The sequence below is a fragment of the Drosophila santomea genome, chromosome 2L (assembly GCF_016746245.2).
Source record: "Drosophila santomea strain STO CAGO 1482 chromosome 2L, Prin_Dsan_1.1, whole genome shotgun sequence".
NCBI lineage: Eukaryota > Metazoa > Arthropoda > Insecta > Diptera > Drosophilidae > Drosophila > Drosophila santomea.
In genome coordinates this window covers 7,012,648-7,026,831 of record NC_053016.2, presented here as the reverse complement: position 1 = coordinate 7,026,831, position 14,184 = coordinate 7,012,648, and the positions used below count along the sequence as shown (strand labels likewise).

The 14,184-nt window shown below is 44.2% G+C and overlaps 2 protein-coding genes across 2 annotated transcripts; one reads left to right on the top strand and one right to left on the bottom strand.

Annotated features, from left to right (window-relative positions):
- Positions 1-6,269: 6,269 nt before the first annotated feature.
- On the bottom strand, positions 6,270-7,892 carry LOC120458591 (leucine-rich repeat protein 1). The gene is made up of 2 exons (XM_039646293.1): positions 7,248-7,892; positions 6,270-7,186 (listed from the first exon to the last, which is right to left on the bottom strand). Exons 1-2 carry the CDS (start codon positions 7,818-7,820, stop codon positions 6,473-6,475), a joined length of 1,287 nt encoding a protein of 428 aa, XP_039502227.1. The 5' UTR covers positions 7,821-7,892; the 3' UTR covers positions 6,270-6,472.
- A 725-nt stretch (positions 7,893-8,617) lies between these two features.
- Positions 8,618-14,083, top strand: LOC120447812 (long-chain fatty acid transport protein 4). The gene is made up of 4 exons (XM_039629392.2): positions 8,618-8,810; positions 11,781-12,410; positions 12,475-12,676; positions 12,736-14,083. Exons 1-4 carry the CDS (start codon positions 8,704-8,706, stop codon positions 13,675-13,677), a joined length of 1,881 nt encoding a protein of 626 aa, XP_039485326.1. The 5' UTR covers positions 8,618-8,703; the 3' UTR covers positions 13,678-14,083.
- The last annotated feature ends 101 nt before the right edge of the window (positions 14,084-14,184 follow it).

The following is a 14,184-nucleotide window of genomic DNA, read 5'->3' as shown; positions in this document are numbered from 1 at the left end:
GGCACTCATGTCAATATATCTGAAGAACTTGTAAGGGATTTTAGAGTTTCTGATAATGATCAATCAAGTATTTATCCCTTAATATATGAAGGTGGAAAGAAATTATAAGGGATTTTAAGGTTTCCGACATTCATAGTATCAATATATCTAAAGAACTTTAAAAGGATTTTAAGGTTTATTAAAATTATCAATATTGTATGTATTCCTAGATATATATATATGAAAATACTGATGGAATATAGATATATCAATATATCAGCGAAATTTACAAGGGATATTTTGGTTTTTAACAATAATCTCCCATCTCCAGATGCGTAGCAGCAGCGGCTTCGGCAGAGGCGAGTTATGTGTAAGTGGAGCGGAAGTGCACCCTCACACACACAGACACACACGCACACTCACACACAGTGGGCGTACTGTAAGGGGGCGGGGCAGAGGTGAGGTGAAGTGAAGTGAAGGCAACTCGAAAAATGTTAAGGCATTCGTTATGTCAACAAGCAACAATGAGCAAGCGGGAGTGGAACGAGGAGGAGTAGGAGTAGGAGGAGGAGGAGGAGGATGGAAGGGAGATCCTTGTTAGGCACATTACATCACTCATTTCGAAGCAGCCTGTGCGGCTGTCCTTGCGAAAGTGCTTGTGTTTGTGATTGTAAGTCAGGAGTTTCCTAACGACCAAGTTGCCTCTGCCCCGGCATCCTTTTTTAATGAAGTGCAGCTCCTGTTTTTGCCACCGAGCCCACTTCCTTTTTTCCATCCAGCTTGCAATTGCAGCCAAGCGACAAATGCCGCGCATTCCCATTTGTGGTGGAGCAGCCAGAGAACTCGGGGAACCGAGAGAACCCGGGGATGTGAAGGAGTCGGGATCCCGGGATCTGGGACTCCGTCGACTCTGTGGCCTTTTCTGCTTTGTGGCACGTTCACGATTCCTGTTTGCGTTTTGTTTTTCTGCCTTTTGCCGTTAAAGGTATACAAATCTCTCGCTTCGGTGAATCCCAAGTGGAAAATGCGTTAATTGGGCATTAAATGGAAAATTCTTTGCGGGGTCTACTTTTTCGGGTGTTTTTCTTCTGTTTTCAAACCATTTTTCAAATCGCTATTTATGTAAGAAACTTTTATTAATTTACTAGTTATCCCTTGACTGTTATATAGAGTGCCTTTCAAGTTTAAAGTTAGTTGCAATCTCATGGCAGTAAGTTCCCAGCCCAGACAGCTTCGTCGCTCCACCTGTGCCAACTGTGCCACCTGCTGGTTCAATCAACTAATAAACTTCCCCCAGTCGACGGCGACTGCAAAGTGATTATTGATTTAATTACACATCAAAGCAGCGAAGAAGATCATGGAGTAAAGATGGCTGGTGGATGGTGGTGGGAGTTGGCAATCAATGGTACTGTAGGGAAGAGGTACGTCATCATCGTCGGAAACCAGGAAGCGGGAACCAAGAACTCGGCTGCCGTCGTCACTATGCCAAAGTAATAAAATGCTAATGAATTAATTTTCGCAGGAGCCTTGCAATAAATTCGAGTCCCCCTGCCACTTTGCCGCCCTTAACTGCTTCTGATATTTAACATTTACTTTGGCCCAAAGACATGCCGGCGAGTGCATTAAATTTAACGAACTCCTATTAGCCGGGGCTCCAAAATGAATTATGCATTTAATATTATTATTAAACATTTTAGTAGCCCATCAAAGACGGCTGCAAATATTTGATGTTGTTAGATTTTAATCATCTCCCGGCTCCTGTTTACACAAGGGAGCAATTCAAATTGGAAACGCTCCCTAAATAGTTGCATTAAACAAATATTTCGGATGGCAGAAGGAGCCGGAAGTAGGCAAAAGCAATTTCCTAGTCACAGATTTGATTTTGTTTGTCGAAGCGGTGCGGCATAAAATCGTTTGCCAAATGCCGAATGCCAAAGCGCCCAGATACAGATGCGGTATCTGTAAGATACAGTATCTGCGAGATACATTCGGCTAATGAAATGCACGCTCCGCCATGCCCCTTCCCCTTCGGAATACTGGGCAAATAATCAACTCCGGAGCGGGAGCCACAATAAGGATCACAGTCGCACCGAGCTGCCTAAGAGCTCGTAAAAAAACTCACCACACGATAAAAATCAAAGGGAAATATCTGCCAACTTAAATTCAATAGGGTGGCCAAAGAACTAGGTTCGACTGTAGGATACCCAGTTTTGTTTCGGGTCTTATAATACCAATATGGTGTAAATTAAGTGCACAAATGTTAAGTACAACAGTAATTATACTAAATACAACATTTAGAAATTAAAACATAGCTATAAATTATCATATAACTTTTCTTAATTACATATTACTAAGACAGTAAATAAAGCAAAGGTACCTAGATTTGTATTATACTATATTACGATATATATCATGTATTATATATGTTTAGCTCTGGAATGGCCTAATCTACCCACTCGACTTCCGGAATACCCTAGAGGAGAGCCCGCCTCTGCTGACCGCAAAGCAAAACTTTTTGCCTCAGATTTATGCGGCAATATTTTGCTTTGAAATCGCTTCGTGGCCAACACGCAGTGCCACCCACCGCCCAACCACCGAGCCACCCAACCACCCAACCAGCCACTGGAGCACAAAGACAAACACAAATACAACCTGTGGCATTCATTCGCCTGCCTGAGTTTCGGTTAAACGAGAGTTCTATTTACATTTTGCGCTCGAACGCATTTCATCTTTATCTTTTATGGCAAGCCGAATGGAATCGAGGGGATGAGCATCTAAATTTTAAATTGAAAATTGATTTTCCCCCCATGCTCGGCTCGAGTGTTCGCAATTCCTTGCTGTGTGTCTAGCATTTGATTTTTTCCATCTAACTGCCCGCGTTGGTCAGTTTTTTTGCGATTGATTCCGTCTTTGGCCCGCGGTCAGATGGAAGGGAATTCTATGGGAGATGCCGAATTCGAGGGGTTGGGGATTTGCCAATGACCATTTGCCAACATAAGTGCGCCTCAGTGACTTTCGATTCCATATTCAAGGATTGCCCATTCTGATTGATTTTTTCTGGTATCGTAAATATGGAAAATGCAAGGGAATTGTTATCCTCTATTTGGGCGGCCTTTGCTTAGGAACAGATTGGATTTCTTATCTGATTTCGGATGGGAATACGAGTGTTTTTATATTCATATCAGAACCAATAACAAAAGTGTTCTGTTCACTTTTTGATGTTTTACTTAAGCAACTATCCGTTTGGCAAACTGAATTTAACATATTTTAAAAAGACATGGGTTTTATGATTTTCAAGATATTATTTTGTATTATTAATGGTTTAAATTGGAGTGTAAAATATCATTGGCTCATTAAGTATAGATTAACTTGAATAAAACGATGAAGCATATAGTTTTGAATCCACTTAACTTATTTTACCTAGCTGTGTTATTAATTTATCTTTTATTTTCTATTTTTGTTTATTTCAGTCTGTAAGCATTCCTTCAGTCTCTCCCCGAGGTAAGTCGACTTTTTCCAACCCCCTTGGCAAATTCTTCGAGTGAGCTTATTGATTTTCTGTGGGTCTTATCTAAATTTGCTGTAACAGTTAGCGGGTAAATTTGAAATATTATTAAGACAAATATACAGGGAGTGAAGGAACTTTGGGACTTTGGCTCATGGAAGGCGGTCATAAGCCTATGAAAACGTTTTTATTAGATCCCTGCACGCGCCCCAAAAGAAAAGTGAGGGAAAAGCGAGGGGGTCGCCGACAGTTTCGCGTGTGTTTGCACTTTTCCGGCCGGTTTTCCAGCTTTTCCTTTGGGGAGTTGTTGGTATTGTGTTAAAGAAATTGATAGCCGGCGACAAATCATACCTTGAGAGCAGGTCGAAGAACTGGGGCTGCACTTGGTGTATGTTGGTGTTTTTGGGGTGGCTTGTGGCTCCACGGATTATTTGGGCCGTAATGTGGTGTTCCTGCGTTGTTGTTGCACAATTTGCCGGCCTGCTAATAAAATTTGATAAGCCAAAGTGGAGCAGAGCGCCGAGAGAGAAACGAGACGAGTCAAATAAAATGTTTACCCGCTGCACGCAAATTGGGGATAAATTTTATGTAATGCAGGGGGAGTGACACCCAGACTATCAGACATCCATCCACCCCAGATTCACCCAGATTCACCCTGGCACTGCCCCCCAAAAAAAGCCGGCAATTGCAAAGTAAATTGGCGCATAAAAATGTTGCCAGGGGAGTCATCTCTGGCCTCCTTCGAGGATTAGCCATAAAAGTGGTCTCGCAGTTTCATTTTTTTTTTTTTTTTTGTAGCCCGGCCCTTTGATTTATGCCAATGTGTTTTGATTTGCGCCATTTCATTCTATTCTATTTGATGATACCCTGGCCATTACCATTTTCGGTTTGATGCATGCGAAATGCATTTTTGATGACAGTTAATGGAGTTTTTACTGTCTCCCAACGTGGACTTTATGTGGCAGTGGGAGTATTTTCGGGGGACTCGCTAAATTTCCATTCCCTTCGCTGACTTGGCACATTTTTTGATGTTGGTTTTTGGTTTTTGGGCGCAGTGCAAATGATTCCGGGGTTGGTTGGTTTTATCGGGGAAATGGGAATGGGTATGGGATTGGAGGCCAGACAGGCCAACTTTCGAAACGTTTTTATACGGTCTGGATGGTTTATACGGATTTCTTACATTTATGGGTGTATAAAATATACAAATTTGCGAGCTAACAACGTTGTTAGGGTCCTCGTGTTTTCCCTTAAAGGCCTGAAATTTACAGGACAAAATATGCCAAATGAAAATTAAAAAAGGGATGGAGTAACATTTAAACTCTTCTTTTTTTCTAGTAATTTAAGTGGGCTTTACACTTTAAATTGGTTCAAACAAAGGCTTATATCTTAAATTATTATTTATTAAAACACCTAAATAAAATATCCTAAGCCTATTATGTCAATTTGAACATTTTCAAACTACGTACATATTTATTTTTCCAATTAAACATTACAATCACATTCAACCATAAGCCGAAGTTCCATATGCACATAGCAGAGATTTTCCTCCATTAGGCGATTCTTCCTATTGCCTCTTTTGGGCTTACTGGCCGAGTCAAATGTAAAGTCATGCCAAATAGTATTTGCGCCCACAAGGCGACAAAGTCAGGACCGAAAAGCAAAAAGGACATCGTGTGGGCAAACACACTTACACACCCACACACGAATCGACAAACGCCAAACCACCCAACCACCCACTCACGCATCTGCATAGCAAACAAAAAGGAAAGTCAGCAAGGGGAGTGGCGTGGATGAAGATGGGGCACAAGGACACTTAAATGCTGCTCAAAATTGGATTTGGGGCAGCCTAGAGAAGTTCGCCCACCCCCACCAACAGACAAATGCTGATAAACATTTTTATAGTTAGGCTCGAGTTTGCCACAAGTCATGGCTCATCCTTTGCGCCCTGAAAGGATATTTGCCTTCGCCACCCGATTCCCCAGCTGCACATTAAAGCCCAGCAAAGGAGCTGGCGTGGTAGAGGTCCTTGAAGGCTGTGTCGCTGTTTATGCTTATTTAAAAAAGTGGCGTCGCCTCCCAGTTTTGATTTGATAAAGCAAACGAAAAGTAAAGAGCAGCAAACGATAAGGAGGCTCAGGGGAACATAAGATATCCAATACTGGGATACCCTTTTAAAGGCTTAGAAAATATACAAATAAAGCCCTGAGTATTCAGTGCTAAACTCAAATCTCTAAGGTAAAAGTTATATACTTTAAATGACTTAAGCGATATATTAAGACTTACTGGGGAACTAAATATATCATAAATCTTTCAAACAAAAAATGTAAATTTATTTTAGATAAGTTATAGATTTTTGTATAATCAAACGAAGAATGAAAGCGACAACCAGGTAGAGTAGTAAAACGGATGGACGTATGTGGTGGAAAAGCAAGGACACGCACAGTGGAGTGAGTAGGTGAGCCGGCTGATAAAAAATCGTTTATGCAAGTCACATACGCACGAAGCTTTTAATAATAAAAACAACGAGCTTCTGTAATACGAAAACAAAGTAAGCAACCAAGCGTGCGTGTGAATGTCTTGATGCCACGGAAATTGTGGTGCGAAGGAGGATTCACTGCATCCAAAGAATGTTCAACTTATTGCCCAAAAAGAAATCAATGCAGTATTCTCAAGTTGTTTAGCCTATACATATTCCTTGGGTACATTTAATTTGTGAATATTTTGTACGATTTTTGGTTGAAGAAGTTCTATTTTAAGCGTAAATTCGAATTTATTGGCAGTAAAAGTTTAACAAATTGATGAATGTGTATGGTGCATGAAAACAAATAAGCAAATGAGTAATATTAATCAAAATAATGATTAAGTATAAAAAAATGCGTATAAAATACGTTCGATCGATGATGTGGTATGCCAATAATTTAAATAAATCTTTGACTAATAACTAAAAATATGCACCAGATACGAGCATCTGATCCAATCAGCATCCGATCAGGAAAATATTATTCTAAAGAGTTCCTTCAGCTGAACGGATGCACTGCAACTGGAACCGCAGAGGACAACATCCGCATAGATCTGATGCTCGCGACTGTATGTGAGGTTCTTGATGGAGGTGAATTTGGGCTGAACAACCCGCTGGAAGAGGTCCTCCTTGCGCTGGGCATAGCAGAGCTCGCCGCACGGGCACCTGGGAGCCTCACAAATCAGGTCGATGAGCACATCGGGCACAGAGCCTGCTGGCAAAGGAAGCTTATGTTTATCCACAGCCCGTGCTGCCAAAAGCCACAGAGGTTGCGGCGAGTTGGATGCCGCCTTTTGTTGAGACATCTGCTGCGCGGCATCTGCATTGAATTCCTTGAAGCAATTGCCCCACACATCCAACAGGTCGATCCGTAGATCCTCGACGGCAGAGGGCAGGGACTCCAGTTTGTTGCTGCACACGTATAGTTTACGCAGTGCGTGTAACCGGCGAATGGCGAAGGGCAGCCGACTCAGCAGGTTGTTGTTGAGGTTTAGCGATACTAGGGCCTCGAACTTAACCAGCGGAGGAGGAAAATAGGTCAGCCCGTTGCCCGAGAGATCCAGCTCGCCGAGCGACTGACTCAGCTTAGTGCCCCTCAGCCAGCACCAGTCATTCTGCTCACCCAGCAAGTTGCTGCCCAGGTGCAGCGAGGTGAGAGCAAGGCGACCCAGCTCCGCGGGAATCTAAAAGGCAGAATAAAGCATTGGTCAGTGGTCTACAATGATAACTTATTGTTCAATTCACCTTGGTCAGCTTGTTACCGCTGACATCCAGCTTTGTAAGGTTGCGCAGGGTGCATATCTCAAAGCTCAGCTTCACCAGCTGGCTGTTGTTGATGGTCAGCGACTTGAGGGTGCGCGGAAATCCCTTGATGGGATACTCGCTGCGCTTGCTGATTACCATGCGCACCTGGGGCTGTGCCTTCTGCGGAATTGCCGTGGCGGCGGCGATGTTCAGTCTCAGATTGATGGCGTCCTTGCCATCCATGCCCAGCTTGAGGGTCTGCAGGAATCCCTTCAGCTGGATGGGATCGCACTTGATCAGCAGGTTATCTGGCGGCTGTAGAAAACCAATGGTGGCCTTCCCATCCAGCACAAACTTGGTGTGCACGGCGTGTATATTATCCTTCACCTTGTAGCGATTCCCAGTCTTGTTTTGCCCGCTGAAGAGCACCATTTCCAGCTCCTTCTTGGTATTCCCATTTGCATCTTTGGCGCTCTGCTTGTAGCCAATGGCCAGTGTGGATTTCACGGCACGCGGCGTCTTGTTCGCCTGGGTGCTGCGATTCACCACCTGAACCTCGCACAAAATTTTCATGGCGAGGCAGTGTTTTGAGAATAAACAAAAAAAACCCGCTAAATAAAACAAAACATTTGTGTTGGTCTCAAGAGTTGCCACCTAATGTTTAGGACAGCTGTTCATATCGCGCCGCTATGCGATAGTAGGGGGTGGACCGCATACCGATGATTAATGTCTTGGGTTTTTGGAACTAGTTTCAAAGTGCAGCATTAAAAGCTCTCGAAAAAAATTAAACGGCGCAGGACAAGTTACCAAACCAAAACAAGCCACGGGACTCGCTTAAAAACTCCCATTTAAATACCGGAAAATGCTATTTCGCAAGGCACGCCGTCACTTTCTGCCGTTCTACATGTTCAATGGATTCTTGTGACAGCGCAACGAACGATATCAGCGTTTGCGTTACAACAGCTCCAACATTGGTCATCCGAGGTCCGAGCTTACTGTAAGTAATGGGTGCACCATATGGAGAAACACAGTGGCCATTCAATACACTCAAATCTGCAAAATGCAAATGCACTGCTTAGATATTTTGAAATATTTAAAGTAAAGTTGTTATTTCTGATTTTCTTTTTTGCCAAAATGTCTCTGCAGCACAACAGCTTGTTGGACAGCTATGCGAACAGCAATGTGATAATAAACATTGACAACTGCGCGCTCTACAGCACCAATGTAAGACTCGAAATTAATTTGAATTTTATAACCCATTCAAATACTAACGATCTTTTTTTCTTTACGCCGATCTGGCAACCCGCAGCGGCCAGCTGATCGAAAGTCGATAACGGGCGGATCGCACGATCGACAGCGACGACGCCGCCAGCGGTTTTTAGTCATTTTTCGGTTTTTCTGCGCAACGGTCGCTTTCGGCTTGGCAATCGCCTGCGTCATCTACACGCTCCACACAATGGGCTGGATTTTTGCTGTGCTCGTCGCACTGGTGGCTCTGCTGCTGACGAAACCCGGCTGGCGATGGTTCTACATAGCGGGTGCCACCGCTAGTCGCGATCTGACGTGAGTGCTGGTGTTGGTATTTTGGCGGAGGGGCGAGGTCACACTGTACCCAAGACAGTCCAGTGATAATTTTACAATACCGCCCCCGTGCGGTTTCCATTTCAATACACAATATACAATATCTGTGGGGCTTTTCTTTTGTGAATCGATTGAGAACATCAGCGAACTGAAAAATCAGCCGACTGCGAGCTTCACTTCGTACACGAAACCGAGAAGACACAGGGAAAAAAACTCGTTTTCCATCTATTTGGGTCGCCAGCTGCAGCATTCATTTCCAGTTGTCGGTTGGGAAAAGCGTAAAAGAGAAAACTTCACGGGGAAATGATCCATTCATTGTGACGAATGGTCAACGCAAATTATTAGTTTATGCCATTCGATTACGGTCAGTTTATTGACTTCTTCAGGTTCAAGGTCGCCCAGCCCAAAAAAAAAAAAACGAGAAACCAAAACAAAACTCGCTTTTATTTACCATTGACTTCGTACGATCGTCACCCAGCGAAACCCTCCGCGCATACTAATCATTCCGAATCCGATCGAGTGCGTCAGCCGGAAGACCACTGGCATACTAACCGATCTGTTCTTGGAAACGTACGCCAGGCAGCCAAAAGCTAGGGTAATTATCATGGCGGAAGTGTCGCCTCAGTCTCGGAGTTTTCTGTTTTCCAGGGTTGCCAGGGCGGCCTACGTTTCGAAATTTTCGCAGATAGATAGTTTTCTGAATATTTAACCAGTTGAATTGCATTATTTTGAAATTTCTCTAATGAAACCCATTTTTATATGAAGAATGTCTTAAGTCTTGCATATTTGCTCATCTCTTATATATATAATATATAATATACAAAAATATTTAAAACAACAGGCTTTAAATTAGTATTAGTATGATTTCCATTTTAAGGAGGCAGTGGAAGTTTTTCGATTCCAGGGTAGCCACGGCCATGTTCGAACTATTCCATTTGTAGGCCGAGCAGTAAACGAACGACAAGCTTGTCAGAATGATGTATATATCATCAATATACTTTGTGTCTGGCTTTACCTTACGATAATTAAAAAAGCGGAAGTGTCGCCCTCTGACTTGTGTATGTATTCCGAAGAGCTGATGGCGACGGCTATAGTTATTGCTTTTTAGCACAGGTATAGTTATATCTGCTTTTAAAGCAAGAAAAAACATCTAACTAAACACATCTAATTTAAGTAAAATTCTCTAACTTCATTTTAACTAAGTACTTCAAGATTCAATTTAAGTTAAAATTGATATCTTCTAGCCTTCAAAAACATTCCAAAGTCGTTTAATTCACATTTTTCAAAGTTTTGACCACTTGACCCGAAAACTATAGTTATAGCCATTAAAACACCAAGTATTCTCAGCAAAAGAAGGCAGCGTTTAAATTGCTCGGCTGTTTTCGCTTAATGAGTCAAACTCAGCAGATCAAGTTCCAAGCCAAGGCCAACACTGGTTTCCAATTTACCCACCTCGTCCATATGCCCATTCGAATACTCCGCGTTCACAGCAGATTCTTGAGATCAACCTCAAGTCTGGCCGGTCAGCCTTGGCCACGTATCGAAGTTTTGCTCGGCCAACAAGCAAGTTGACTTATCTCACAGCAAACATGTGCAGCAACTCCAAAAATACCCAAACAAAGCACTCGATGGGGGTCATAAGACCCGATTAAACCGCTATAAATACGCGGCTAATGTGCGTTAAGCGTTAAGCTAAGTTAACTAGTTGTAGCTGGCAATCTTATCGACACTTCACTGCCTCGTTGGCGGTGCAAAGTACGCACGGGTGCAAAGCGAATTCAAATTGAGATCGTCGCTGTGGTCGAGTCCCAAGTCGAGTGCAAGTATTGTTCCCCTTTCTAATACAGGGCCCATCGAACTGTTGTATTTGCCACGGGAAACGAGCGATTTGGATTAGTTTTACCTCACACTTTTCGCTATCGTATCAAATCTCTGCACATCTTAAGTGCTTGGAAACACTTTTCAGACCGTAGCATCAGCTTTGCTAGAACTTGAAGTGGGAACGGCTGTGGACTTTAGCTATTATCCAAGAATTACACAGGCAGTTTCTTATAGTTTATATATTCAGATAAAACAGTATTAATTGTGTATGCTGTTCATATCTATATAGCAAACATACATCATTACAAATAAATCGAATTTCTTAACTCGTATTTGTTAATACAAGTACGATTACTGAACGTCAATGATATACATTATCTGCCTCTGTTCAGTTTGCAGGTTTATTTATTTTGCCGATAGCTTCCTCAATATTGATAAACATAGGTCAACCAGCTTATTGCTTAAGTATAATCCCTTAATCCTCAAAAGAGATAAGATACCATGATGTGTAAGAGTTCTGTTTCAGTGATTAGACGATTTACAATGAAAATACAATTGGCAGCTGCAGTTAATTGTAGCTCTACAGCTACAGTAGGGCTTTCTGCCGGAAAATTCAAAAGCCCTTGAAACTGGCAAAGTAAATATGATTTTTCGCAACCTTCCCGTGAACTTTGCAGTACTCAGCTCAAAATTAGCAGCGTCATTAAGTTGTGGCTCGCTTGGTCGGGTTCGGACTTGGTTACCACGTTCGGATTGGATTGCAGCCACTTCAGGCGGGTTTATCTATGGGTTTATCGCATCACGGCTGTTGCGCTTGTCGAGCTTCGATTTCTGTGGGCAATTTATACAGACCCCAACCACTAACCATAAAACACACGCGATTGATGGGGAAGATAATGCCGGCACGGCTACTACCCTCGCTCGACTAGCAGCAGCTAATCAAACGCTTTCCCTCCAAAACCGAGTAACATATCAATATCCGTTGAACTTGCAAGTGGTTTGTGGATTTCCCATTACACAGAAGATAAATATTAATAACGTTGTCTGGGTTGTTTTCAAAAATAGTGTTTAGTCACCACATATATCCAAATTACTATAACTAATAAAACTTCAACTTCAATTCCTTAACAGAGCTCTCTGGGCCTATATCAAGCTGCTGAGGTACACGAAGCGCCATGAGCGGCTCAACTACACGGTGGCGGACGTCTTCGAGCGGAATGTTCGTGCCCATCCGGATAAGGTGGCCGTGGTCAGTGAGACGCAGCGCTGGACCTTCCGGCAGGTGAACGAGCACGCCAACAAAGTGGCCAACGTGCTGCAGGCTCAGGGCTACAAAAAGGGCGATGTGGTGGCCCTGTTGCTGGAGAATCGCGCCGAGTACGTGGCCACCTGGCTGGGTCTCTCCAAGATCGGTGTGATCACTCCGCTGATCAACACCAATCTGCGCGGTCCCTCTCTGCTGCACAGCATCACGGTGGCCCACTGCACGGCTCTCATTTACGGCGAGGACTTCCTGGAAGCTGTTACCGAGGTGGCCAAGGATCTGCCTGCCAACCTCACGCTCTTCCAGTTCAACAACGAGAACAACAACAGCCAGACGGAGAAGAACATACCGCAGGCCAAGAACCTGAACGCTCTGCTGAGCACCGCCAGTTACGAGAAGCCTAACAAGTCGAATGTGAACCACCACGACAAACTGGTCTACATCTACACCTCCGGCACCACAGGATTGCCGAAGGCAGCGGTTATCTCTCACTCCCGGTGCGTCTATCATCTTTTCTGAACTAAGTTCAAATGAAAACTTATAAACTAATTTTTGCTTTAGCTATCTGTTTATCGCCGCTGGAATCCACTACACCATGGGTTTCCAGGAGGAGGACATCTTCTACACGCCCTTGCCTTTGTACCACACCGCTGGAGGCATTATGTGCATGGGTCAGTCGGTGCTCTTTGGCTCCACGGTCTCCATTCGCAAGAAGTTCTCGGCATCCAACTATTTCGCCGACTGCGCCAAGTACAATGCAACAGTAAGTGAGATTTATGACCTAACTAAATCGCTCTCTAATTCGGCTTTTGTGACTTCCAGATTGGTCAGTACATCGGTGAGATGGCCCGCTACATTCTAGCTACGAAACCCTCGGAATACGACCAGAAACACCGAGTGCGTCTAGTCTTTGGAAACGGACTGCGACCGCAGATTTGGCCACAGTTTGTGCAGCGCTTCAACATCGCCAAGGTGGGCGAGTTCTATGGCGCCACCGAGGGCAATGCGAACATCATGAACCATGACAACACAGTGGGCGCCATCGGCTTTGTGTCGCGCATCCTGCCCAAGATCTACCCAATCTCAATCATTCGTGCCGATCCGGACACTGGTGAGCCCATTAGGGACAGCAATGGCCTATGCCAGCTGTGCGCTCCCAACGAGCCAGGCGTATTCATCGGCAAGATCGTCAAGGGAAATCCCTCTCGCGAATTCCTCGGCTACGTTGACGAAAAGGCCTCCGCCAAGAAGATTGTCAAGGATGTGTTCAAGCACGGCGATATGGCTTTCCTCTCCGGAGATTTGCTGGTTGCCGACGAGAAGGGCTATCTGTACTTCAAGGATCGCACCGGTGACACCTTCCGCTGGAAGGGCGAGAACGTGTCCACCAGCGAGGTGGAGGCGCAGGTCAGCAATGTGGCCGGTTACAAGGATACCGTGGTTTACGGCGTAACTATTCCGCACACCGAGGGAAGGGCCGGCATGGCCGCCATCTACGATCCTGAGCGAGAGTTGGACCTCGACGTCTTCGCCGCTAGTTTGGCCAAGGTGCTGCCCGCCTACGCTCGTCCCCAGATCATTCGATTGCTCACCAAGGTGGACCTCACTGGAACCTTCAAGCTGCGCAAGGTAGACCTGCAGAAGGAGGGCTACGACCCGAACGCGATTAAGGACTCATTGTACTACCAGACTTCTAAGGGGCGGTACGAGCTGCTCACGCCCCAGGTTTACGACCAGGTCCAGCGCAACGAAATCCGCTTCTAAGAGCTGCGATACAGTTGTGTCTGAGCCTTGCCTTTTGCCCAATATGCTGTTAATTAGTTTGTAAGACTAAGTCTAGGAGAGGAAAAACGGGGGAAATCGGCACCAGAGATCATTCAGCCTAGGAGAGATTCATCCCAGGCGCATTTCCATGTCAACATTGCACTTTTGTATATCGTAAGCATATACTATACGTATTGTAAACGTAGTTGTATCTGCATTTGTGTAGATGATAGCCCCCTATACGCATTTTAATTGTTTTTAGCATGCTAAAGAACCTTGTTAAGTGCAATTTCAGCTATTGTTTAGTCAGTTTTAGTGGCATTTACACTTCCATTCTCGCTGCGTTTGCCTGTACATATGAGAAGCTCTGATGTTTTTGTAACAAATAAAGTTTATTCCTTCACCACGGTCCGTATTTAAATGCTCAGCTTATCGTGCCGCAGAATGACACCATTCCACCTGCATACAAATGATTATGTGCGATTCACTCGACTCTCCGATCTTTAG